This window comes from Trifolium pratense, linkage group LG7 (genome assembly GCF_020283565.1).
Source record: "Trifolium pratense cultivar HEN17-A07 linkage group LG7, ARS_RC_1.1, whole genome shotgun sequence".
NCBI lineage: Eukaryota > Viridiplantae > Streptophyta > Magnoliopsida > Fabales > Fabaceae > Trifolium > Trifolium pratense.
Window position 1 is genome coordinate 9,458,208 of NC_060065.1, and position 26,725 is coordinate 9,484,932.

Here is a 26,725-nt window from a genome sequence, read left to right on the forward strand (position 1 = left end):
TTCACCAGAAAGTACTTTCCCTGGAGCTCACCCTAAATCCAGAACAGGGTGCCCGCTCTGATACCAATTGAAATTCTGGCACACTAGTAACACGATGTTGAACACGATGCTCCAACACTGTATGTTTGATCCGATGATCCAACACTGTGTTCAACACTGAACTAGATGAACAATAAGGAAATATAAAATGCACGAAACAGAATAACACAGTTATTTGTTAACCCAGTTCAGCATAACAGCCTACTCTGGGGGATACCAATCCAGGAGTGAATCCACTATGATAGTATTAGTTCAAAGCCCTCAATAAACGCCCCGTTTATGACTTCTCACCTAATCACCACCCGTGCTATATTCTACCTAAGTCACACCTAGGTATGAGAACCTCCGCTCAACTCCTCTTAATCACAGCCACTGTGATCGTACACGTTACAGTTTACAGATGAAGACACACTTCTTAAAACATCCACCAATTCCGTACTTCAAAGCTTAGGAATGGTTCATACACACTATCTCCTTGCTTAGAAGCTCCAGAGATATTACAACACAGTAACACACAGTCCTTAATCTTGCATCAAGGTAATACAAGAAGAGGAACACAATTAACAATACTAGAACCCTAAACACACGCTTTGTAAAACTCAATTTCGGTTTCAGTGAGTTGCACAAGGGTTCAGTCTTCCTTTATATAGCACGAGCTAGGTCTTGAATTGGGCTTCAAAAACGCAGCAGGTCCAGAAGTTACTTCAAGGAATATTCTTGTATCAAATGTTTTGTTTCCTAAAATAGTTGATTTGTTTAGAAACAAAACTAGGTCATGGCCGTCTTCTAGAACATCAGGAAAGGCGCTACTTAGTGCACAATACTTCAGGTCAAAGCAACCTTGTAGAAGAAAAATATATTTTCCACAAATATATTTTCACGAAATATTTATTCCTTCCATAAATATATTTATTGTCCATAAATATATTTATTGTCCATAAATATATTTTCAGTAGCAATCTCCTTGAATATATTTTCAATAATAATCTCCTTGAACCATAAAGATTTATTTGAAATAAATCTTTTATATTTTCTACAACAATCTTCACAAAATATATTTTAGAATCAAATCTTTATCTCTTAATATTGAGGAACAAATAACACATAAATCGCTTACTGAAGATTCTGGAAACACCTGTGTGTTGGCACACAAATTAAAAGGCGTGGATTAATTCTTCAATCAAATCTTTCAAAGATCTTACGCAAAAATATATCATTCGCGAAAACAGAGTGCACTGGATGTGGTATCCAATGTTGAAGCATGAATGTTGTATCCAATGTTGAAGCATTCTATCCAACATCTTGCTTGAATATTTGTTTTAGCAAAATGAGGCCAACATAAAACACCAACAACATTTATCTCTTTACCCCAACATATTTTAAAATATTCCTATTCTATCCTTATATATTGTGTTGGTATGTTAAGAGTGTGCTGGTTTGTTAATTAAACTGTGCTGGTATGTTAAAACTCCATCAAAAGTGTGCTGGTATTTTAAATAACTACCTATATCCCCTTGTTTGGCAGCAATGTGAAATGCATCAAAACCATTTCTTGCTTTAATTCCAGCATCAACAAGATCATAATATTGAATCATTTCTCTAACAACATCAATATAACCATACTCAACAGCAACATAAAGAGTTGTGTCTCCATCTTGATTCTGCCTAGTCAATAATTCAAGCAATTCATCCTCCTCAGCAGAATTAAGGGTATCCCTTCGTTACAACATCTAAATTCCCTGCTCTTGCTGCAGAATGCAAACGTGTATCATCCATTTTTCCTGTCAATTTCATTTTGTCATCTTTTTCTTTGGGTGCTCACATTCATAGCTTGTTGCTGCACCATTGAAGTTGCATTATTGGATTCACCCATCTTCAAATTTTCTATCTTTTGATGCTAATTACTATATCAAAATCATTGTGGAATGTGATCGCAACACAAAAACATAATAAAGGGTTTAAAACATTGCACCTAGGTACTTTATTTTTATTGCATTATGAAGCACATACACTTTTTGTAACACCCAAACCCATTATTTATATATTTCTACCTTAGTAAAATCTTTTTCAAAATACGCAACGGAAAATCACATTTAATTTATTGAATGTCGGTTTGAGTATTACACTCCTCTACCAAAATAATACTAATGTAGTTAATTAGTAAAAATACATGTTTATACAAATGTTAAATCAACTAATGTATTTATTAGCTATACAAAACAACCTAGATAAGGAGACTCTATATACATATAAAACCCCTTTTCCCGTGTCACAATCAGAGCGGAGCTTCACCGACGACTCGACATCGAATACCACAAAATCCTGTAAAATCTGGACCCCCAACGGTCCAGCACATAACACATAAAAGAGAGTTAGATAACATACTCAAAATATACAGGTGTAAGTAAATGGTACTTAAACACTTGTTCATAAAAACATGCATAATCATACATTATACATATACATCACCATCATTCATGCATATTCATATATCATGCATATACTTCATTTATCACCTAATCAATCATCCACAAAATACACCAAACATATAGTTTCACGTCGTCTCGGACAATACCAAAACATCAACAAATACATTGTTCAGATTATGGTCATGACGGACCCTGCGTTGTTCATTTTATAGTCATGACGGACTCTGCTCCTCACATACGGATTAACAATCAACATTTACCAAGTATGTGTCAAACATCATTTATCATAAAATGCACACAAAATCCCTAATGCAATCTAATGCTTCACATTCATGTTATGTCCTCTAGACACCTCTAATGCATGTGGTACCATCGTCTTTATCAGAGTATCTCACCTCCGATATCCGTCTTTATCAAACAAATATAGTTCGATATCCTTCTTTATTGGACAAGCCAATATCCCTAAATATTCATGATGCATGCACTCAAAACTCATGAATATATTCATCAACAATTTTGGCATATAGCCCGTCAACAATAACGTGGAACACTATCCAACGTCCGTCTTTATTAAGATAATCAATACCTTAATATCCGTCTTTATTAGAATAACATAATTCTAATATCCTTCTTTATTAAGTTGATTAACACCTTAATATACTTCATTTATACTTCATACATGATTAACAATCGTTATAAGCATCAACAAGCATCAACAATCATGTAAGAATAAGACACTGATTGAAAATACATGCAAAGGAAGATAGCATATGAAAAACTAGTGAAATCTGCAGTATTTCCGCCTGGGGCGGAAATATTTACGTTTGGGGCGGAAGTTTACGCCTGAGGCGCAAAAGTTTACGTTTGAGGCGCAGAAACTTCTGAAAGGTTGGCTGCTCACTGATCTGCCGTTTCAGGCGGAAATTATGGTGCCTGAGGCGGAAAAACATGCGTTTTCTACACAAAAACGCCCAAAAATCCCATTTTTCATGTTATAAACCCCAAATAAGTTCATATTCAAGCATAACAAGCATATCTAAACACAAAAGGACGGTTCATTTCACCGATCTACCATTTTTACTACGAAAAAGTAAGGATTTATCACTTTTACTCAAAACACTCAAGAACACAAAGTTCTTGAGTTTAATCTTTCATAAACATCGTTTTTACCCAATAAATTCGTTCATACATCATGATAAGAGCATGTTAAACATGTTATGAACCTTAGAATCGATTTCCATAAAGAAAATCCATTCACAACTAAAACGAAAATGGGGTGGAGGAAGTTCGGGTGAGGAGAAATCGACATTCTCCCCTTCCTCGGGTCACCCATGTAACACCCCGAACTAACTACCCTTAAAAACGTGATCTTAAAAACTCTTTAAAGATAAGTAGCCGGAGCGCTACGGAAAACATTTTCAACACGATCGTGCACACGACACGAAACGTCGCAGCGGAAAACATTTAAATAAAGGATTTTCAAAGCAATGAACAAAATAGTTCCAAAAGATAATTCATTAGCATAAAACATAAGTTAAGATGTTCGCATCGATATACGACGGAATACAAACGATCCCCCGACTCGATGTTACAATTACCAGAGCACTAATATACATCACAACCAAACTAACTTAACAAAACTATACAAAGGTAGCCTACACTAGCTCCTCACCAAAAGTGCTCCATACCAAAACGATCTACAGCTAAAGCTCGATCGAAACCTCGACCTGAATACCTGAACCCCCAAAGGTCCAGCACATAACAAATAGGTAGAGAGTTAGTAAACATAATCACATACATACGAATATAGAAACGCACCTATATTCAACCTATCACGTATTACTAACTCACACACATGCCTCAAAAGCAATAACCAGATAACACATACTCACAAATACACAACCAGATAGTTTCACGTCGTTTCGGACAACACAAAGAACTCACATAACACATAACACATAATTGCACATTTACTCAAATGCGACTAATGCCAAACATTCAATGTCATGCCAACCTAGACACGACTAATGCATGTGGTACCATCTTCTTTATCAAGGAACTTACCATTGATATTCTTCTTTATTGGACAAGTCCAATATCCTTCTTTATCAGACAAGTCTGATATCCCTAAATAATGCATGAATTTATGAATGCCATGCATTTACCAAACATATGATAATCACTTAGCACGAAGCTACTGCTCACTACATGGATAACATAATCCATTAAACTTCTTTATCAGACAAACTGATATTCTTCTTTATCGGACAACCCGATATACAAAATACATATACTTCTTTGACATTTTATATAAATGCCATCACACAACACAATTATTAAACATATAATAATTCCAAACCAAAACAAAACCAAATACATGGATACACACACTTATAAACAATCAACAAAATTGCTGTCGCAGAGGCCTTCGCTAAGCGAGGGCTTAGCGAGACTTGGCGAACCTCACCAGGAAGTCACCTGCTCATGGCGAGCTTTGGCGAGCTTCGGCGAACAGGTTCGCTACAGCGAACTCCTGGTCGCTTAGCGAACTACACCAGAAAAATATCTGTTCTTGAGTTTTCCAAAGGCGGTTTAACACTCAAATCCAATCAAAATACATCATAACATGTTATAAATGCATAACAAGTGATCAATCATGTATATACCATACATATATACATGTATCAACACTAGTACAGAAAACACTTTTTACATCTGGCCAAAACCCCCTTTTACATCTGGCCCAAGTCAGAGGTAGACGTACGAGAAGTAGTAAGTTTATGCTTTTTACATCTGACATTCGCCAGATGTAAAAATATCCCCTTTTACCTCTGTTCTCAAGTTTCAGCTGACCAATTTTTTTTTTTAATTAAATTGGACCTTTTACATCTGACCAAGTCCACCAGATGTAAAATAGTAACTTTATTTAATTATTTTTTTTTCAAAACCCTGCGTTTTCTTTTTTATATTTTAAATCCTTTTTTATAATTAAAAAAACTAAAATACCACTACAATTTAACATTCAACCAAAATACAGTTGCAAAATATAATCAAATGTCATTAAAATTCAACATTCATCCAAAATACCAAATGTCATACAATTCAACATTCATCCAAAATGTCATACAATTCAACATTCAAGCAAAATACCAAATGTCATTACAATTCAAAACATCATAATTAATATGAATCCATCGTAACATCATACAAATTAACCTAGCTAGCTCCTAAGCCTCATCGGCAACATCATAATCTACCTCAGGATTATATATATAGGTCAAGAAAACAAGTTGCCCAGCGGTTTCACAATTCATACAGCTCCTCCTCTGTTAATGTCGTGGGATTATCGAACACCTACAATATGTAAATATATATTTACTTATACATACATGGCTCAAATTCATTACGTATACATGATCAACTTATTCATATATATAAATTAACATACATTCAGGTAGTATCATACTGCATGATCTAAAATCGAACAAAATGCAACACAAAGTGAGCTAAAGGCTGCTGCCTCGAGCGCCCCACGAAGGGTGTGGCGCGCCCGCGCAATTGGGAGCATGCAACCTGCAGAATTCTGCAGAAAAGAAACAAAGAAAACAGTCCCCTTTATGCAGAAAAATGCAGCAAACCAGCCCTTCTTTTTATGCAGAAATTTATAGCAAAGCAGTGCCGTTGTTATGCAGAAAAATCCATCAAACCAGTCCCAATTTCATGCAGAAATTTACAGCAAAACAGTCTCATTCTTATGCATGAATATACAGAAAACCAGTCTCATTTATGCAGAAAAAATGCAGCAATCAATACTTCTTTTTATGCAGAAAAAATGCAGCAATCAATACTTCTGTCTCATAATCTAACTTGTGGTTCCACTATCTACACTATTTGTTTGTTAATTTCACTTATTAAGTGCCAACCAAACCTATACAGATTTACCATAAAAGCATAAGCAGTCTGCTAAACATCAACAGAGGTTAACGAAAAATACATATAATGTCGATAAAGAAAAATATAATACCTCCATCCAATTCTTTGTAATACTAGCGGAGACAATGTCAATCATATTCTTCATTACATAATATCCACAGTCATTGCCGTTAGGCTGTACCCCAAATATGTTGCATAAACCAGTCCCAAAACTTGAAGCAAATCTTACATAAAGCAGTGTCAACTTAACATGTAGCAACCTTATTAAAGATCAAAAGGCTCGTGTAAACAATCAATTAATAATCACAATGAGAAATAATTATACATGTTGCAATGAAAAAGTTTCTAGTTTCATCTCCAAACAAAGTAAATTTCATTGAGTTACTAAATAATTGTTTTCTTCTAAACCATGATCATTCTCTTTTTAAAATAGCATGAAAATTTTGAAAAGAAGCATGATACATGTACTATACATGCCTCGGCCCTCAATAAAACATGGCTAGTTCAAACATTTCATTCCCAAAACCAATAATCTACTTGTATAAAACAATCATCAAAAGCTTATCTTAACTTAAAAATTTCTTTTCCAAAGTAACTCAAAATTTTAAGCTAAGTAGATTTAAACCCTCACTTTTATTCTTCAAAATTAGACCACATCAATACATGTTTTCAAAAGCTACAGAGGGTCTAATTTCAAAGCAGCAGAAGCAACTCCCATGTCTTTGATAAATTGTAAATTTTCTTTTAAAGAAGACATGACTTGCACAAATAAATTAGGGCTTTTCTCTTTTAAGTTAAACACAAGAAAAGTGTAAGTACCACAAGTCATAGAATAGTTTTAATTTTAATTAAACCATGACAAACTTTAAGTTCTTGATTAATTGGAATTTTCTCAAATGCCTAGCTACTGACTATTGTGAAAGCCATGGTTTCAACCATGAAAATCCATCTAACTACCCTTAACACACTAGTTTCATAATAGCTACTATAAGACTTCCATTAGGAGTTAACTAAATCATAAATATGAAAAAGACATAAAACCATTCTTCAAGCTCTGAGAGCTTGACCTGCTATGGAGAAGAAAAGAAGTTCTAGTTACCTTAGAAGAGGAAGCTCATCACAACTCCTAGCTTTCAAACAAGCTTCGAAAGGATGAAAATGGTGGAGAGATGAATTTTGAGTGAGTGTATAGTGATGGTGGAGTGTGTGGTTCGGCCATGGAAGAAAGATGAGTGAGTTTCCAATTTATCCTAAACCTTCTACTTAATAGCTAAGCTAAGGATCATGGCCATTGTTCAGAATTCAGAACAACAAATTAAATTCTAATAATCATAATAAAGGCATAAAAATCAACCATAAAGAGGAACCTTGTTAAGTGTTAACCATCAAACACAAAGATAAATTATGTTTCAAATACATAAAAATTGAGATGAAATCAAGTCACCCTTTTCAAAGTAGTCTTCTTGCTAAGCAATTCTGGCACAACAGAGGCCACGACTGTATGAACCAGCAAATCAGTAGGTTCTTGATCATCCATTGTCTTCTCCCGGAACTTCAATGTAGAAAGTCAAGCAAACAAACGCATTAGCATCAAAATGAACATTATTAAAACTGTAAATCAAAGTCATACACAGTTTCATAAAGCTCAAAATATCATCATCCTACAACCCATCAACAAAGTTCTCATTTTTCATATAATTCACAGTGTCCCATAAAGTCATATCCATGTTCACATAATCCATTTTCAATTTATGCTCTCTCCAGAGATCATCACATCTCAGAATATAAAAAATAAAACATATGTTGTGAGCTAAAATATACTTAACACAAACCAATTACGGCGACAGTTTATGCTGACACCACAATGCTTCAAACATCAATTCTGGCCCATTAATTAAATTCCATAATCAGATTGACCATAAAAACAAAACATCAATCTTTTCAATAATCACATTCACAAAAAACAATTCAAGTCCCACTTTATGGTTCAATATACAAAAGCAAAAGTAGAAGATTACAAAAAATTACACAGGATTAAACCCTTAATCATCAAAATCAAAGATTAAAATGAAAGATAAACATATGCTAAAACCTAAAAACCCTTAATCGTCAGAACTCACCAGTTTATGACTCTGTAACGAGCTGAGAGAGCTTTGATTCGTTTCACTGAGCTTCGATTTGGGTTCAGTAAGCCTTGGTTCTTCAATTAGGGATTAGAATTTGTGATTCAATGAAAGGGATTGGAGGCTAGGGTTCGAGAGAGAACAAGTGTTAGAGAGACATCTCTTCGATCGCGAATCTAGGGTGAGAGAGAACGACAAGCTTCGATTCGTGAGAGTAGAGGCCGGAGAAAGAAAGAGAAGCTTCGATTTGGAGTTAAGCTTCGATTTGGAGTTAGGGTTCGTGAGAGAGAGGACGACTGCGAGTGAGAGAGAGGACGGCGCTGGTGGTGAGTTGATTAAAGGTTGCGGAGGGTTCAATCTTGTCGCCGGTAGAGGACGGCGGTGAGGGTTTGCATCGCCGGTTCTTGCGAAGGTGAGGGTTTTTTCTGAAGTCTTGGGAGAGAGATATCACACTATTACCGTTCCAAAAATATTTTTTTTTTTTTGTATTTAACCTGACATTTTACATCTGTGCCTAAATATGGCCAGATACATACATATTTTAGATAATTTTCACCATAATTACAAGATTGCCACCGCGTTTAGTTATGCTTCTGGTACATTGAAGTCAGATGTAAAAAGTCTTGTCTATTTATTTTTTACATCTGTGGATATTGAAGCCAGATGAAAAGGTTACTCCACATAGCCTTTTACATCTGACATATGCTCGTCAGATGTAAACATGCTGTGTAATATGTTATATTTGTACTAGTGCAACAATCAAAAACACCAAAACACATCACACATACAAAATCATGTCAATTTCTTGCAAAATAAGCAAAGTTGCATAAACATGCAAAACCATCATCAAACATATACATATTCCCTCCTAGATGTTCATTAAGCATACTAAGATGAAAAGACATGTTTATGATAAAGAAACTTCACCCAAACCCCAAAGAAATTGGATGAGAGAGTTCAGGAATGGAGGCTAGACACCTCCCCTCTCTTGGATCACCCAAGCTTATGCTTAACCACTCTCACCTTGGATTGAATGATGATTCTTGGCCTCTAAACCTCTTCTCCTTGCTCAAGTTCTTCTCCTTGCTCTCCTAGCCAAAACCCTAGCTTAGCTTTCTCTCTTGCTAACTTCTACTTCTCATGAAAAGTGAATTATGAAACTATAATGGTTTTGACTTGCTACTTATACTACTCTCCAATTCTCTTGGTTCAAGCCCAATAGCCTAAGCCCATTAAGCCCTATCACACGCCCAAGCCCACTAACACGACAAAGGTTTCGCTCACAAACTTATGTTCGCGATAAATAATAATAGGTCGCGTAAATAAATATTTAACACTAACCCAAAATATATGCAAATATATAAAATATCGATTTACTAAAAATCGGGTCGTTACAACTCTACCCCCCTTAAAAGAATTTCGCCCTCGAAATTACCTAAGAGATAAAACAGAGAACGAACCCTCAACGCGGCATCTTCGGTTTCTTGCATACCGGACTCTTGTGACCTTCCTCGCCACAATTGAAACAAAACACTTTCACCCGACAAGCATCGGCCTTGTGCCCAAACTGTCCACAATTGAAACACTTGTCGCTTTTCCTCGGGCAATCATATGACATATGACCCCGCTCTCCACATTTGTAACAACTTCCACTTCCTTGCTTCTTCTTTACATTTCCATTGCCCTTGTTCTCATACGGTTTACCACGATCCAAACCTTTCCCTTTCCTATCATTCAGAACCTTATAGTAGTTGGTCTTGGCTTTGCTATCTTCATCACAAATCCTTGCCTTGGTCATAAGGGTCGGAAAATCCCTGATTTCAGAAAATCCAATCAAAAGCTTGATATCCGGACGAAGTCCACTCTCGAACTTGACACACTTATCCTCTTCGGCTTCCACCGTGTTGTAGTGTGGACTAAACACACACAAAGCTTCAAACTTAGCCGAATACTCGGCGACCGATAAATTTCCTTGCTTGAGCTCCATGAACTCGATCACTTTCTTATTCTTCACATCAGCCGGAAAGTACTTCCTTAAAAATTCCCTTTTGAAAGTTTCCCAAACGATAGCAACACCGTCCACTCCTATCCTGAGTCTCACATTCCTCCACCAAACGATTGCCTCCTCTCTAAGGGCATAAGTTCCCAAAGTAGTCTTGTTCTCCTCAGAACAACCCATTGCTTCGAAGATGATCTCAACCTCATCTAACCACTTGATAGCTCCCTCTGGGTTATAGCCTCCGGTAAACAGAGTTGGTTTATGCGACATAAACCTTTCCAATCTTTTCTCACTATCCCTTCCCGGGTCATTATCTCTTACCACCAATGTAGTCAAAGCAGTCAAAGCTTGTGCAATCTGAGCGTTGGTCCTAGCAGCAGCCATGATTCCTGAACGAATCACAACTCGACGTTAGAATGTATTAACAGTGTACCCAACACATGCTTCATACAAGAGAAAGAAAATCCTAATGGCTCACATGAACCGACCTGCTCTGATACCAACTATTGTAACACCCCGAACTAACTACCCTTAAAAACGTGATCTTAAAAACTCTTTAAAGATAAGTAGCCGGAGCGCTACGGAAAACATTTTCAACACGATCGTGCACACGACACGAAACGTCGCAGCGGAAAACATTTAAATAAAGGATTTTCAAAGCAATGAACAAAATAGTTCCAAAAGATAATTCATTAGCATAAAACATAAGTTAAGATGTTCGCATCGATATACGACGGAATACAAACGATCCCCCGACTCGATGTTACAATTACCAGAGCACTAATATACATCACAACCAAACTAACTTAACAAAACTATACAAAGGTAGCCTACACTAGCTCCTCACCAAAAGTGCTCCATACCAAAACGATCTACAGCTAAAGCTCGATCGAAACCTCGACCTGAATACCTGAACCCCCAAAGGTCCAGCACATAACAAATAGGTAGAGAGTTAGTAAACATAATCACATACATACGAATATAGAAACGCACCTATATTCAACCTATCACGTATTACTAACTCACACACATGCCTCAAAAGCAATAACCAGATAACACATACTCACAAATACACAACCAGATAGTTTCACGTCGTTTCGGACAACACAAAGAACTCACATAACACATAACACATAATTGCACATTTACTCAAATGCGACTAATGCCAAACATTCAATGTCATGCCAACCTAGACACGACTAATGCATGTGGTACCATCTTCTTTATCAAGGAACTTACCATTGATATTCTTCTTTATTGGACAAGTCCAATATCCTTCTTTATCAGACAAGTCTGATATCCCTAAATAATGCATGAATTTATGAATGCCATGCATTTACCAAACATATGATAATCACTTAGCACGAAGCTACTGCTCACTACATGGATAACATAATCCATTAAACTTCTTTATCAGACAAACTGATATTCTTCTTTATCGGACAACCCGATATACAAAATACATATACTTCTTTGACATTTTATATAAATGCCATCACACAACACAATTATTAAACATATAATAATTCCAAACCAAAACAAAACCAAATACATGGATACACACACTTATAAACAATCAACAAAATTGCTGTCGCAGAGGCCTTCGCTAAGCGAGGGCTTAGCGAGACTTGGCGAACCTCACCAGGAAGTCACCTGCTCATGGCGAGCTTTGGCGAGCTTCGGCGAACAGGTTCGCTACAGCGAACTCCTGGTCGCTTAGCGAACTACACCAGAAAAATATCTGTTCTTGAGTTTTCCAAAGGCGGTTTAACACTCAAATCCAATCAAAATACATCATAACATGTTATAAATGCATAACAAGTGATCAATCATGTATATACCATACATATATACATGTATCAACAATCAAAAACACCAAAACACATCACACATACAAAATCATGTCAATTTCTTGCAAAATAAGCAAAGTTGCATAAACATGCAAAACCATCATCAAACATATACATATTCCCTCCTAGATGTTCATTAAGCATACTAAGATGAAAAGACATGTTTATGATAAAGAAACTTCACCCAAACCCCAAAGAAATTGGATGAGAGAGTTCAGGAATGGAGGCTAGACACCTCCCCTCTCTTGGATCACCCAAGCTTATGCTTAACCACTCTCACCTTGGATTGAATGATGATTCTTGGCCTCTAAACCTCTTCTCCTTGCTCAAGTTCTTCTCCTTGCTCTCCTAGCCAAAACCCTAGCTTAGCTTTCTCTCTTGCTAACTTCTACTTCTCATGAAAAGTGAATTATGAAACTATTCATGGTTTTGACTTGCTACTTATACTACTCTCCAATTCTCTTGGTTCAAGCCCAATAGCCTAAGCCCATTAAGCCCTATCACACGCCCAAGCCCACTAACACGACAAAGGTTTCGCTCACAAACTTATGTTCGCGATAAATAATAATAGGTCGCGTAAATAAATATTTAACACTAACCCAAAATATATGCAAATATATAAAATATCGATTTACTAAAAATCGGGTCGTTACAACCCACGAATATGAAATCTACTCTCTTACCTGGATTCGAAGAAAACACGACGAAGCTCTCGAATCCCTAGCTCTCCCTTTGCCCTAGCTCCACAAACTCTCCTCTCTTCTCTCAAGAACACAAGACTTATGAGAAAAATGAAATGTTCTCTTCTCCCCCCTCATGGCCATAAGGGCGCCACACACACTCACAAGGCCCATTGGGCCTCAAGCCCAATTGGCTTGGCCCAATAACACGATAACTCTCACTATTCGCTTAATAACTAAAGTACTCGATAAATAACTCTAGTTATTAACTTAATTAAAATGCCACGTTAAATAAAATATTTTAACACATTAAAATTAATAATTTGAAAATTGGGTCGTTACACTTTTCAGATTAGGCGTGTCTCGATGTCGGGCACGCGTCGATGTCACACACCGACACGACACCGACACTTATGAATACACTGAATTATATTATTTTCTCAAATTATTATCGGTGTTGACGTGTGTGTCATGTCTTGTGCCAATGCTTCATATATTATTATATTCTAAAGAATAAAAACAACCCAAGAAACAGAAATTGGAAAAAGACAAAAAAAAAATGATTCATTGTATTGGTCGTCGAATGATCATGGAAGACAAAAAATCAAATGGGTAAGAATGGAAAAACAAAAGAAACGAACTTGAAAATAAATTAAACCTTGGGTTGAAGAAAGTACCTCCTCAACCCTTGTGCTAGCTTCGTTCTACCACCGTGAAAACTATAAAGAACAAAGATTCGATTTTGAAAGAAACAACATTTGCAAAGGTGGTGGTGAATTTGGTGATGGTGTCGGAAATAATTCGGAAAAAATATGTTGACAGAGAGAGAGAGAAGAAGATACACTTTTAACATACCAGCACACTTTTGATGCAGTTTTAACATACCGGCACACTTTAATTAACATACAAGCACACTTTAATTAACATACCAGCACACTTTTAACATACCAACACAATATATAAGGGTAGAATATGAATATTTTAAAATATGTTGGGGTAAAGAGATAAACGTAGGGGTATAAAAAAAATTCCACAATAAAATAATAATGTTGCTGCTTTTTTAGGGCCTCAAATTTTGCATATGATAATGTGCTTACGCTAAAAAATAAGCAAATGTTAATTAAATATTTTTGGGCCTAAATTCTTTAGAAGGCTTAAATTTTAGAATCAACTTATATTTTATATTTTTTTATTGGGCCTAAGTTTTTGTAAAAAATTATATTTATGAATTGGGAGTTGACTTATATGTCCAAATTTTAATTCTTTTATGAATTCCTTTTTCTTTCTTTTTCTAGGTAAGAATTGACTTTTTCTTATTTTATTTGTCTTGGGAATTGACTTTTATTTTTACTTTTCTTGAGAATTTAATTTATTTCTTTATTTGTCTTGAGAATTGAATTATAGCCTTTTATATTTATTTTGATTTCCTTTAAATACCACCATATATTCACCACTCTAAAATGCAAATATTCTGCGGCTCTTCCGTGTCTTTTACGTACCTTAGTGATGGCTATTTCTCACTCTTTCATTCCTTTGACCTTTTTCATATTGCTCTTCAAACAGGTCATAGCCGGCATTGATACAAATTGGTATGATGCTCACGCAACCTTCTATGGTGGTCCGTCAGGAGCTGGAACCATGCGTAAGTTCTAAAATTAAACTTTGATTTTTATTCTATATGAGTTTTTAAATGATATAAATTGTTTATACGTTATTTAGAATCTCAACAATAAATAACTATGAATCTCCATTATTTTGTTTGCCTAATATTCTCCACCCACATACAATTATAAAAAAAAAATAGATAAATCATATTTCAAGTTTTTTATATCATACGTTATGTGTTACATGAAGTTCAAATGACTATTCGTTGTTAGTTATTATATATGAATGAAGAACATACGGGAAACAAGTTGTGTACCTAATCCTTTATTGTATTTGTGCAGAGGGGGCTTGTGGTTATGGTGATCTCTACAAACAAGGATATGGACTTACAAACACAGCACTAAGCACAGCTCTATTCAATAACGGAGCTACTTGTGGTGCTTGTTTTCAGTTAGTTTGTGTGAACGATCCTCAATGGTGCATAAAGGGTGCAAGGCCAATCACGGTAACCGCAACAAATTTTTGTCCTCCAGATTACTCCAAAACCACTGATATTTGGTGTAATCCACCACAAAAACACTTTGACTTGAGTTATAAAATGTTCACTTCTATTGCCTACGAAAAAGGCGGTATCATACCAGTTAAATATCGACGTGTTTCATGTTTCAAAAGAGGGGGTGTAAGGTTTGAGATCAACGGAAACCATAATTTCTTGTTAGTTTTGGTGTTCAATGTTGCTAATGCTGGCGAAGTTTCTCGTGTTAGTGTCAAAGGATCTAAGACTGGCTGGATTCCCATGAAACGCAATTGGGGACAAAAGTGGGATTCTGGAGTTAATTTGGTAGGACAAGCTTTGTCATTTCAAGTTACTACAAGTGATGGAAAAACTTTGGAGTTTTATTCAGTTTCTCCTTACAACTGGCAATTTGGACAGACTTATGAGGGTCGGGGTAATTTTTAGATAAAATTTAATACGTTAATATATCTAGTCACAAAATCATTAGGAGAATGAGTTAAAAAATAATAATTATTCGGAGTATCATGTAATTTTAATTCTAGTATTTTGATGAAATAAAAGCATGTGGTTTATAAATTATAAACTAGTTTATTTGTACACCTTTTCTTTTTATAATTTATGTTTAAATGATTTTCCAATTTCACTTAGAATTCTAGCTTCTTTTTTTTTTCTTTCATAAAGATAAAATGTAGTAAGTAGTTTTTATTTTCAAAATTTTTAGACTTATATAAATGGCATTTTTCATAAAGTAATTGTATATAGATTTATAAAAAATTACATATTGTGTGATTCTATATACAATTTATTTATTTAAAAATCTATTTTATTATATATATATATATATATATATATATATATATATATATATATATATATATATATATATATATATATATATATATATATATATACTTATTGATCACTGTCGTTTCGTGATCAAAATAATTTCAAAAGAATAGTAGTACAAGGTAGTAACCTTGGTCGTTTCGCAAGGACTCACAATCAGTTTAACAATGTTAGAATCAATTTAAAATTGTAAAGTTGGGGGTTTTCGGTGTTGAAAGAGTATGTGGTTTTAATTAATAGAAAAGAATCAATCCATTGGTTTTAGGTAACTTCGTTTATTATCTATCACAGGTTATTCGAAAATGTTCATTCAAGGATTTATGCTTCGGTTGATCATTAAACTAATTAAACAAGCGGAAATTAGTCTTATACGGAATTCAATTGATTAAGCATCAAATGTGTTCAATTAACTATGACAGTGATCAAGCGTCACGAAAATAGAGTTAATGTCATAGAAAATTCCAATCAGCCCTATTGCTAAGCGCGATAGTTTGTATCAGTTTCTATTCAAATCAATTTTAACAAGTGGAAAATCAATTCGAACAATCTCAACAATATAAATTCGAAATAGAATAATTAAGCATCAATCTAAACGAAATTCATACAGAATAAGAGATATGAAACATACAGAATAAGAGATATGAAAGTGATACAAAACAGCATAAACACTCAAACGAACTTGCAATTGAAAACCGAACCTCAAGAATTCATAAACGGAGTTCCTTACACCAATGGATCGATAGAGATTATTTTTAGTTCTCCATGAGGCAGTGGCTGCTAGGGTTTGTTTATTTTTGTGAATACTGAATAATGCCTGACTCTGTCAGAATTTCGTTTCTATACATCAATGAAAATGGGCCACAAAACAATTGGGCCGAAAAAATACAAGTTATCCTGAAAATAATTAAGTTTTGGCAAGTCTGGGACATTGATGAGTAAATATGACACCTTTTCGCTCGGAATTGGCTTTGGCCTTCAACACGAAAGTTGTAGCTCTTTGTCTTATCTTTCCAATGCAACTGACCGCGCCTTAATCCGATATTCCTAGCTCAAGTTATAGTCTGCGCAATGAGAATGTGTCAAATTACTGTTTATTACGAAAATAAATAGCAAAACTTAAATAATAGCAAAACTAGACTCTAAACACAAAACATGATAAAAACACTAAAATAGCGGGAGAAGTCACAAAATTGTCATAGCACAGAGTGATTAAAAAGTGCACTAAAATGCACTGATCACTTACATACAGTGTACGTAATAGAGTATAATTTTCGAAATTTGGTGCATTTATTTGGAACAAAAGTTTGTGCGTCATGGGTTTTGCTCATATAATTGTAAAAATTGGTTCTCTTTTTGCTATTCATCTTATCCGACAAAGTTGCTCGATGAATCATCCATATTATCTCATTATTTTTCGTATTTCATCGCTATCACGGATAAAAACTTTGGAATATTATTTTGTTTCTCCTTACAACCGGCAATTCGGATAGACTTAGGAGGGTGGGGGAAATTTTTAGATAAAATTTAATTGAAAAATACATCTAGTCACAAAATTATTAGGAGAATTGTGATAAAAATTATTAATTATTACGAGTATCATGTAATTTTAGTTCTAACATTTTGTTCACCAAAAGTCTTTCCTTTCAAAAAATATTAAGGGAAGTCTTTGTTTCTCGGGTTCAAAATGGTTTGTGGTACACTTTTTTTTTTATACTTGTTGTTTAAATTATTTTTTCCAATTCCACCATTTTTATTTATCAAACCTTTGTTTGTTGACACATTTTATTACCAAACCTTTAATTCCAAATAGAATTCTATTTTTTTTATTTCACCTATAAGAGTAAGATAAAAAAAATGCTAATTGATTATTTAATCAAATTTTTTTGGCTCAACCTATAAATGGATTTTTCACGAGTGAATTGTATATAAACTTATAAAAAATAAAAGATAAATATATTTCAGATCAAATACTATTAAATACATTCAAGACCAAATACATTAAAACATGTCAGTTTTTATTTGACTTTTTTCTTCATATTCTTGTGTTATCATTCTATGTGAGAGTATCTTTCATACCTCATTCATCGACATATTAGCAGTCCATAAAATATAATATTTCTTTTAACAACAAAACAAAGTTGATAAAGGGGTTGAGAGAGACAAAAGAGTCTCTAGAAAATGAAGGGGAAAAAAAAGATACATATCTTAACGGTTTTTCGGTCGATTTCGTACACTAAGATCTTGGTTTTACGAGACTCTCACCCATCTACGTGCAACTATGGATGATCGATTTTTCATAACACTAACCCGAGATCCACCAAAATATTCACCTATATATGTGTATGCACGCTTGTAATTAGGCTATGTTTTGCTTTAGTTAGGGTCTCTCGATTTATTCTCTATATTTTCCTTCTCTATTACTATAGTTTTGATAGGTTTTAGAATATATATATTAAATATTTGGACCCAATTGTTGGGTTTTTGTATATTGGCTACATTTTGCAAAAACATATTTTAGCCAAGTGTTGAGACAAATGTGCTGACCCCAAGTGTTATGACAAATGTTGGTACACTTTGGAACAACACCTGTCTCTGTATCTGCGCGCGCCAGCAAGCTGTTATTATTTTCTACTCAATCTTTTGAAGATCTGTTTGAAGAATTGTTTCAAGGTTTCTTACTGAGGAAGACGCACGTGTTTAATGTGTTTCAGGAGGCAGCCAAACCCTAGTTTTATTTTCCAAAAGAATTATATTTTTGGAAAATATATTTTTGCGTTTCAAAAATATAACTATTGTTTTCAAAAATATATCACTGCTGCCGCAATTCTAGAAGCCCTAATTTTGTCTTGAAGCCCAAGTCATTCTACTACTATAAATACGAAGGCAAGCATATGGTTTCAAGCATCTAAAATCGTGTCTTACAAAGCGTGTGTTTTAGGGATTTTAGAGTGTTAATTGTGAGCCTTTCTTGTGTCTCATTGATGCAAGCTTAGGACCTGAGTGTTATTGAGTTGTAAGTGTGAACTTCTCCTAAGCTTTGAAGTACGGAGATTGTTCTATTGTGTTGTGTGGTTTACTCGGAAGCTTTTAAGCAAGAGTGAATCCTAGTTTCTTAGGAGTGTGTCTCCACCTGTTGTGATCGTTGAACTGAATAACAACGCTGTCTGTGTTGTTAAGGTGGGAATTGGGACGGGGTCTCATATCTAGGAGTTCCTAGGTAGAAGTGTCATTGGGTAGTGATTAAGTGAGAAGTTGTAAACGGGTGAGTTTAGCTTCGAAGTAATACTGCTGATAGTGGACTTCATTCCTGGATTGGTATCCCCCAGAGTAGGCTTTAGGCTGAACTGGGTTAACAACTCTCGTGTGTTATTTACTTTACTGTTTGTATTGTTTTATGTTATTTGCTCTGTTTATAGACAAGTGTTGGCGCACCGGTAACAACATCTGTCTACAACAGACAAGTGTTGATACACCTTGATCAACACCTGTCCACTGTGTGTCAGGAATTTCAATTGGCATCAGAGCAGGCACCCTGTTCTGAATTTTAGGGTGAGCTCCAGGGAAACTTTTTCTAGCAAGGATGGACAAAGAAGGAGGGTTTGTTACCAGACCACCTCTTCTGGTTGGTGCTTCAAACTATGACTATTGGAAGTCCCGCATGATGGCCTTTCTAAAACAAATTGATAGCAAGACATGGAAGGCAATTCTGAGAGGGTGGACTCTACCTGTGAAGATGGACAAAGATGGTAAACCAACTCTTGAGTTGAAATCTGCTGAAGAATGGTCCAAAGAAGAGGATGAGCTTGCTCTTGCAAACTCAAAAGCATTATATGCACTATATAATGGTGTTGACAAGCACATATTCAGACTCATCAAAAAGTGTGTCTCTGCTAAGGAAGCTTGGACAATTCTTGAGACTGTTCATGAAGGTACCTCTAAAGTAAAGCTGTCAAAGCTACAACTTTTAACAACTAAGTTTGAGAATCTAAGAATGAATGATGATGAAACCATTCAGGATTTTCACATGACCATACTTGATTTTGACAATCAATTTGATGCCTTGGGTGAAAAGATACCTGAAGAAAAGCTGGTAAGAAAAATGCTTAGGTCTTTACCTAAGAAGTTTGACATGAAAGTCACAGCTATAGAAGAAGCAAAGGATATCACAGATATGAAGCTAGATGAATTGGTTGGTTCACTACAAACCTATGAGGTAGCTACAAATGAGAAGATGGATAAGAAAAATAAAAGCATTGCTTTTGTCTCAAATGCTGAGGAAGAAGATCAACAGAGTGACACAGAGTCTGAACACAGCATCTCTGATGCAATGGTTCTTTTGGGAAAACAATTTAATAAGGTGCTAAAGAGAATGGACAAACGCTCTAAGACAGGTGCAGCTGACATTGGTCGCAACACTTACAGGAATTTCAGAAAACTTGTAACAGATGAGAAATCAGCTCCAAATAAAGGTGTTCAATGCCATGAATGTGAGGGGTATGGTCACATTAGAAGTGAATGTGGAACCTTCCTGAAGAAACAAAAGAAGGGGTTAACTGTAACTTGGTCAGATGAAGATTCTGAGGGAGAAGCCGATACTGCAAAGGCTATACATGTATTGACAAGTGTTTGCACATCTGACACTGAATCATGTGAAGAAGAACTGACCTTTGATGAGCTTGCTGAATCATATAAAAAACTGTGTCTGAAGAGTGCAGAAGTCTGCAGAGTCTCTGAAGAGCAAAAAGAAACAATTACTAAGTTACAAACTGAGAGAGATGCTAATCTGTCAAGAATCTCTGAATTTAGTACTAAATGGGAAGATAGCTTAAAGATCATTGAGGAACAAAAGGCAACTATCATCAACTTAGAAGCAGACAAGATCAAACAACTGACAGAGATAGCCCATCTGAATGAAGAGGTAACTGATTTAAACTCTCATCTTGAGAATTTAAAGAAGCATGTTCTTAGGCTATTCAAAGGAAGTGATCTAGATGAAATCCTGGAAACTTTGCCTGCTCCTAGTAGATCCAAAACAGGCATTGGGTATGAATACAAAAATGTTAATAGGATTATGGATTACAACAAAGAAGGGAAATATATGCCTAAGATAAGTAAACAATCTTCTCCAAAAATGCATAATAGGATGTCGCCACACTTGGCTCCTAGACAGCAGAGACAAGTGTTACCACATGTGGCACCACATCAGCAAAGATGGCAGAGACCTAGATTTATACCTAGACCCAGAAGCAGGTACCACTCATGGAGATGTCATCACTGTGGAAGAAAGGGACACATAAGGCCCTACTGCTACAAATTGTATGGGTATCCAAGTGAAATTCCTCAAGAGTCTGATCCATCCATTACTAAAACAAGGATGGAATGGAAGCAAAAAGATGATACAACCAATACCAAGGAGTATACAGCTGAAAGCAGTGAGAAAAGTTTGATTGCCCATACGTCACTCAGAGCCTCATCAAAAGAAGATTGATACTTTGATAGTGGTTGTTCCAGACACATGACTGGTGTTGAAAAGTATTTGAAGGAGGTAAAATCCTATGCCACAAGTTTTGTGACATTTGGAGATGGAGCAAAGGGTGAAATCAAAGGTATTGGAAGACTGATTGACCATGGTCTACCAAAACTTGAAAATGTTCTCCTTGTGAAAGGGCTAACTGCCAATCTAATCAGTATAAGCCAACTATGTGATCAAGGCATGAAAGTCAACTTTACAAAAAATGAATGTCTGGTCAGCAATAATGAAGGAGACATCCTTATGAGGGGTGTTAGATCAAAAGACAACTGCTACTTGTGGATCCCTCTTGAAGAAACTAATGTATCTACATGTCTCTTAACCAAAAATGAAGAGGTTAAGCTGTGGCATCAAAAATTAGGACACCTTAACCTGAAGAGCATGAAGAGAGTCATATCTGAAGAAGCTATCAGAGGACTACCAAGTTTACAGATACAGGAAGGCAATATCTGTGGTGAATGTCAGATTGGGAAGCAAACCAAAGTGTCGCACCAGCAGTTGCAACACTTGTCCACCTCTAGAGTTCTTGAGTTACTACATATGGATCTGATGGGGCCCATACAAGTTGAGAGTCTTGGAGGTAAGAAATATGTTCTTGTTGTTGTTGATGACTTCTCTAGATATACTTGGGTCAATTTCATTAGGGAAAAATCTGAGACTTTTGAAGAATTCAAAAATCTTTGCTTACAACTTCAAAAAGAGAAAGATTGTGGTATTGTAAGAATCAGAAGTGACCATGGTAAGGAGTTTGAAAACTCTAAATTTGCTGACTTTTGTGCTGCTGAAGGAATAACTCATGAATTTTCTTCACCAATTACACCTCAACAAAATGGTGTGGTTGAAAGAAAGAACAGAACCTTACAAGAATCTGCTAGAGTGATGTTGCATGCCAAAAATGTTCCTTACAAGTTTTGGGCTGAAGCCATGAATACAGCATGTTACATTCACAATAGAGTAACATTAAGAAAAGGTACTGCTACAACACTGTATGAACTATGGAAGAATAGGAAGCCTACTGTGAAATATTTCCATGTGTTTGGGTCAAAATGTTACATTTTGGCAGATAGAGAACCTAGGAGAAAATTGGACCCCAAAAGTGATGAGGGGATATTTTTGGGTTACTCAACCAACAGCAGAGCCTACAGAGTCTTTAACTCCAGAACAAGAACTATGATGGAATCAATTAATGTTGTTGTTGATGATAGTAATACAACAAGTGCAGATTCAGCAGAAGAGACAGATGTCATAACACCTGTCCCAACATCAGATGATGATCAAACTGAAACTGAGCCTGATCAACATTCTGAATCTACTACAGAGGCTACTAGACCAAACAAAGGACCATCTACTAGAATACAGAAGAATCATCCTCTGGAACTTGTCATTGGAAATCCAAATCAAGGAATTGCAACAAGAAGATCAAAAGAAGCAATCTCCAACTCATGCTTCATATCCAAGATTGAACCAAAAAATGTTAAAGAAGCCTTGACTGATGAATACTGGATCAATGCCATGCAGGAGGAACTAACTCAGTTCAAAAGAAGTGAGGTATGGGATCTAGTACCTAGACCAGATGGTATAAATGTTATTGGTACAAAGTGGGTCTACAAGAACAAAACTGATGAAAATGGTGACATTACCAGAAATAAAGCCAGACTTGTAGCACAAGGATACACCCAGATAGAAGGAGTAGACTTTGATGAGACTTTTGCTCCAGTTGCTCGCTTAGAGTCCATAAGATTGCTCTTGGATGTGGCATGCATCTTAAAATTCAAGTTATATCAAATGTATGTAAAGAGTGCATTCCTAAATGGATATCTACATGAAGAGGTATATGTTGAACAACCCAAAGGGTTTGTAGATCCAAGCTTTCCTAACCATGTCTACAAACTAAAGAAAGCTCTCTATGGATTAAAACAAGCCTCTAGAGCATGGTATGAAAGATTGACTGAATTCCTTGTCAGCCATGGATACAAGAAAGGTGGCAATGATAAAACTCTATTTGTAAGAGAGGAGAAAGGGAAGCTAATGATAGCTCAGATATACGTGGATGATATTGTATTTGGTGGAATGTCGCGACAAATGGTGGAACATTTTGTGCATCAAATGCAATCTGAATTTGAAATGAGTCTTGTAGGTGAGCTAACTTATTTTTTAGGTCTTCAGGTCAAACAAATGGAAGACACTATATTTATCTCTCAGGAAAAATATGCAAGAAACATTGTGAAGAAATTTGGAATGGAAGGTGGTAGTCACAAAAGGACACCTGCACCTACACATTTGAAGCTTACCAAAGATGAAAAAGGGATTGATGTGGATCAAAGTCTCTACAGAAGTATGATTGGAAGCTTGCTATATCTCACAGCTAGCAGACCTGATATCATGTTTGCAGTAGGTGTTTGTGCTAGATATCAATCTGAACCCAAGATGAGTCATCTGACTCAAGTAAAAAGAATCTTCAAATATGTCAATGGAACATGTGGGTATGGAATTTTATATTCTCATGGTAATGATTCTACCTTAGTTGGCTATTGTGATGCAGATTGGGCAGGAAGTGCAGATGATAGAAAGAGCACCTCTGGTGCATGTTTCTTCTTGGGAAACAATCTAGTATCTTGGTTTAGTAAGAAACAGAATAGTGTGTCTCTATCCACAGCTGAGGCAGAATATATAGCAGCTGGTAGTAGTTGCTCTCAATTGTTATGGATGAGACAAATGTTGAAGGAGTATAGTGTTGAGCAAAATGTCATGACACTTTACTGTGATAATCTGAGTGCTATCAATATCTCTAAAAACCCTATTCAGCATAGTAGGACTAAGCACATTGATATACGCCATCATTTTATAAGAGAGCTTGTAGAAGAAAAAATTGTTTCACTTGAGCACATTGCATCTGAAGAACAATTAGCAGACATTTTTACTAAAGCTTTGGACGCAAGTCAATTTGAAAAATTGAGGGGCAAATTGGGAATTTGCCTTTTTGAAAATCAATAGCAGTTACTGCATGAAGAGCGTGCAGCAGTTGATTTCTCTCTCCCACTTTTGGTGCACGCTAACTTAAGGGAGTTATTATTGGTTTTTCAAAACCAACCTATCTTCACGCAAACTTCTCATCTTCTTTTCTCTCTCACGCAAATCAACTCAACTTCAACTTTGTATTTTCTCAGAGAACGTTCAACTTCCATCTTCTTCAATCACAAATTTCACCTCATTTCACTCACTATGTCTGACTCTGCAAAATCCTCACCAACGAAGACAGATGTTGTTCCATCGCTACAAAAAGTGGTGATCGATGCTGTTCCTCTCAACACCATACCTTCCACAAGTCCAACGATGAGGAGAAAATCAGTTGCAAAGAAGGAAAAATCATCACGAACGAGTATAAATCCTTTATCTCCCTCCGCTTCAATTAAGAAAACGAAGAAGAAGAGCAAGAAACCGCGAACTGAATCGAGAAGGGCCTATACAATGTCTGAACTATATAATGATCCACTACCATCGAGTGATGTTCCTACACCTGTCATTAATCCTGCAGAAGAGAATGTCGACACATCTGGTAAGACTTCTGTTAATTTAGGTCTTGATGTTCCAAATCCTGCTGAAACCCTAGGTTTAAAGGACCCTGCTGTGTCTGAAAAATTGGGGAAAAATGTTCCTAACCCCCCTACTGTTGTTGATGCTAATATTGGTGCTTCCACTGAGACCAATGATGCTGTTGCTGATGAGTCTCTCAAGAAAACTGATCCTGAGACTCATGTTGCGCCAAATGTTGCAACACATGGCGCTGCGCCAAATGTTGTGCCAGATGTTACCACATCTTTGGCACAGGATAATACAGTGGACTATTCTGAGTCTGATGAGAGTCCCCAACCTAAGGATGCTGATAAAGAAACTGTTCCTGATAAGGTTGTAGATGAAAATCCTGAGGTTATAATAGTTAATGAAGCAACTGTGAGTGAAAAGTCTATTCCTGCAAATTCTGAAGCTAGTGTGGCTAGGAGGACTAGAAGTAGGGCTGGTAAAGGTGTAGAGACTGCTAACACACCTGTCCAAACACCCAAACCTTCTAAGGCTAGAAAAGATACTGGTAAAAAGCCTCTTTATGGACCTCCCAAACCTGTCAGTAAGGTGGTTCCTAGGACTGAAACTAAGAAAAGGAAAGCTCCACCAACTAGTGATTCAGATTTTGAGCCAGAGACAGATGTTGCTGCATCTGGCAGCACATCTAGGAAGAGTATACGAAGAAAGAAAGTTCCTCAGTCTGTCCCCTATGCTCCTTTGGATAATGTCTCATTCCATCTGGAAAATGGGTCTGCTAGATGGAAGTTTGTGTATCACAGAAGGTTAGCTCTGGAGAGGAATCTTAAAGATGATATCCTTCAATGTCTGAGTGTTGTTGAAGCTCTTGAGTATGCAGGTTTGATGAAAACTGTGGTTGGTTTGGACAAGTGCTATGACAGACTTGTCAAAGAGTTTTTGATTAATGTGGCTGATAACTGTAATGATCCAGCAAGTCCTGAATACAGGCAGGTATTTGTTCGTGGTAGATGTGTTAAGTTCTCACCAACTGTGATCAACCAATATTTGCAAAGAAATTCTGATGAAGTGGCTCCTCTAAAAGTCACAGACAATGAGGTCTGCAAGGTCCTCACTGGTGGAAGAATAAAGGTATGGCCAAGCAAGGCTAAGTTGGCTGCAACTTCCCTCTCTCCATTTTATGCTGTTCTGAATAGGATTGCTGCACATAATTGGGTGCCTACAACCCACTCAGGTGATGTGGCCAGAGGATTAGGAAAGTTTATCTATGCTGTGGGTACCATGGCCAACTTTGATTATGGATCTTATTTCTTTCAAGAAACTTTAAGTCATGCCTTGACCTATGCTGTTGAGAAACCAGTTGCTCTTCCTACTCTGCTATGCAATATCATCCTTGAGCAACACCCAGATATACTTAGAAGTACTGATGTTCCCTGTAAAAGGAAAGGGGTGTTGGTTATTGAGCAGAGACTGCTGGATGGGACAGATGCTGCAGCAGGTGTTGGCACATCTGGAGTACTTTCAAGAAAGCAGATGATTGCAGATCTGACTGAGACCAGCAGAGCTCTTGAGGCCAGGAAACTGAAAATAGACCGTGTGATTGAGGCCCTCAAGGCTGAGGAGGCTGCTGAGACTGC

General features: G+C 36.2%; 1 protein-coding gene and 1 long non-coding RNA gene across 2 annotated transcripts; one reads left to right on the forward strand and one right to left on the reverse strand.

The window, feature by feature from the left end:
• Positions 1-5,593: 5,593 nt before the first annotated feature.
• On the reverse strand, positions 5,594-8,960 carry LOC123894830. Its single transcript, XR_006803924.1, has 3 exons — positions 8,522-8,960; positions 7,501-7,953; positions 5,594-5,822 (listed from the first exon to the last, which is right to left on the reverse strand). It is a non-coding gene; the product is annotated as an uncharacterized LOC123894830 (long non-coding RNA).
• Positions 8,961-14,559: 5,599 nt separating this feature from the next.
• Positions 14,560-15,619, forward strand: LOC123894831 (expansin-A23-like). Its single transcript, XM_045944907.1, has 2 exons — positions 14,560-14,695; positions 15,000-15,619. Exons 1-2 carry the CDS (start codon positions 14,560-14,562, stop codon positions 15,617-15,619), a joined length of 756 nt encoding a protein of 251 aa, XP_045800863.1.
• Positions 15,620-26,725: the final 11,106 nt, after the last annotated feature.

Coding starts and splice junctions, on each gene's coding strand:
- LOC123894831 (XM_045944907.1), top strand. CDS start 14,560: ATGGCTATTTCTCACTCTTTCATTCCTTTGACCTTTTTCATATTGCTC. Junction 14,696..14,999: donor GTCAGGAGCTGGAACCATGC/GTAAGTTCTAAA, acceptor GTATTTGTGCAG/AGGGGGCTTGTGGTTATGGT.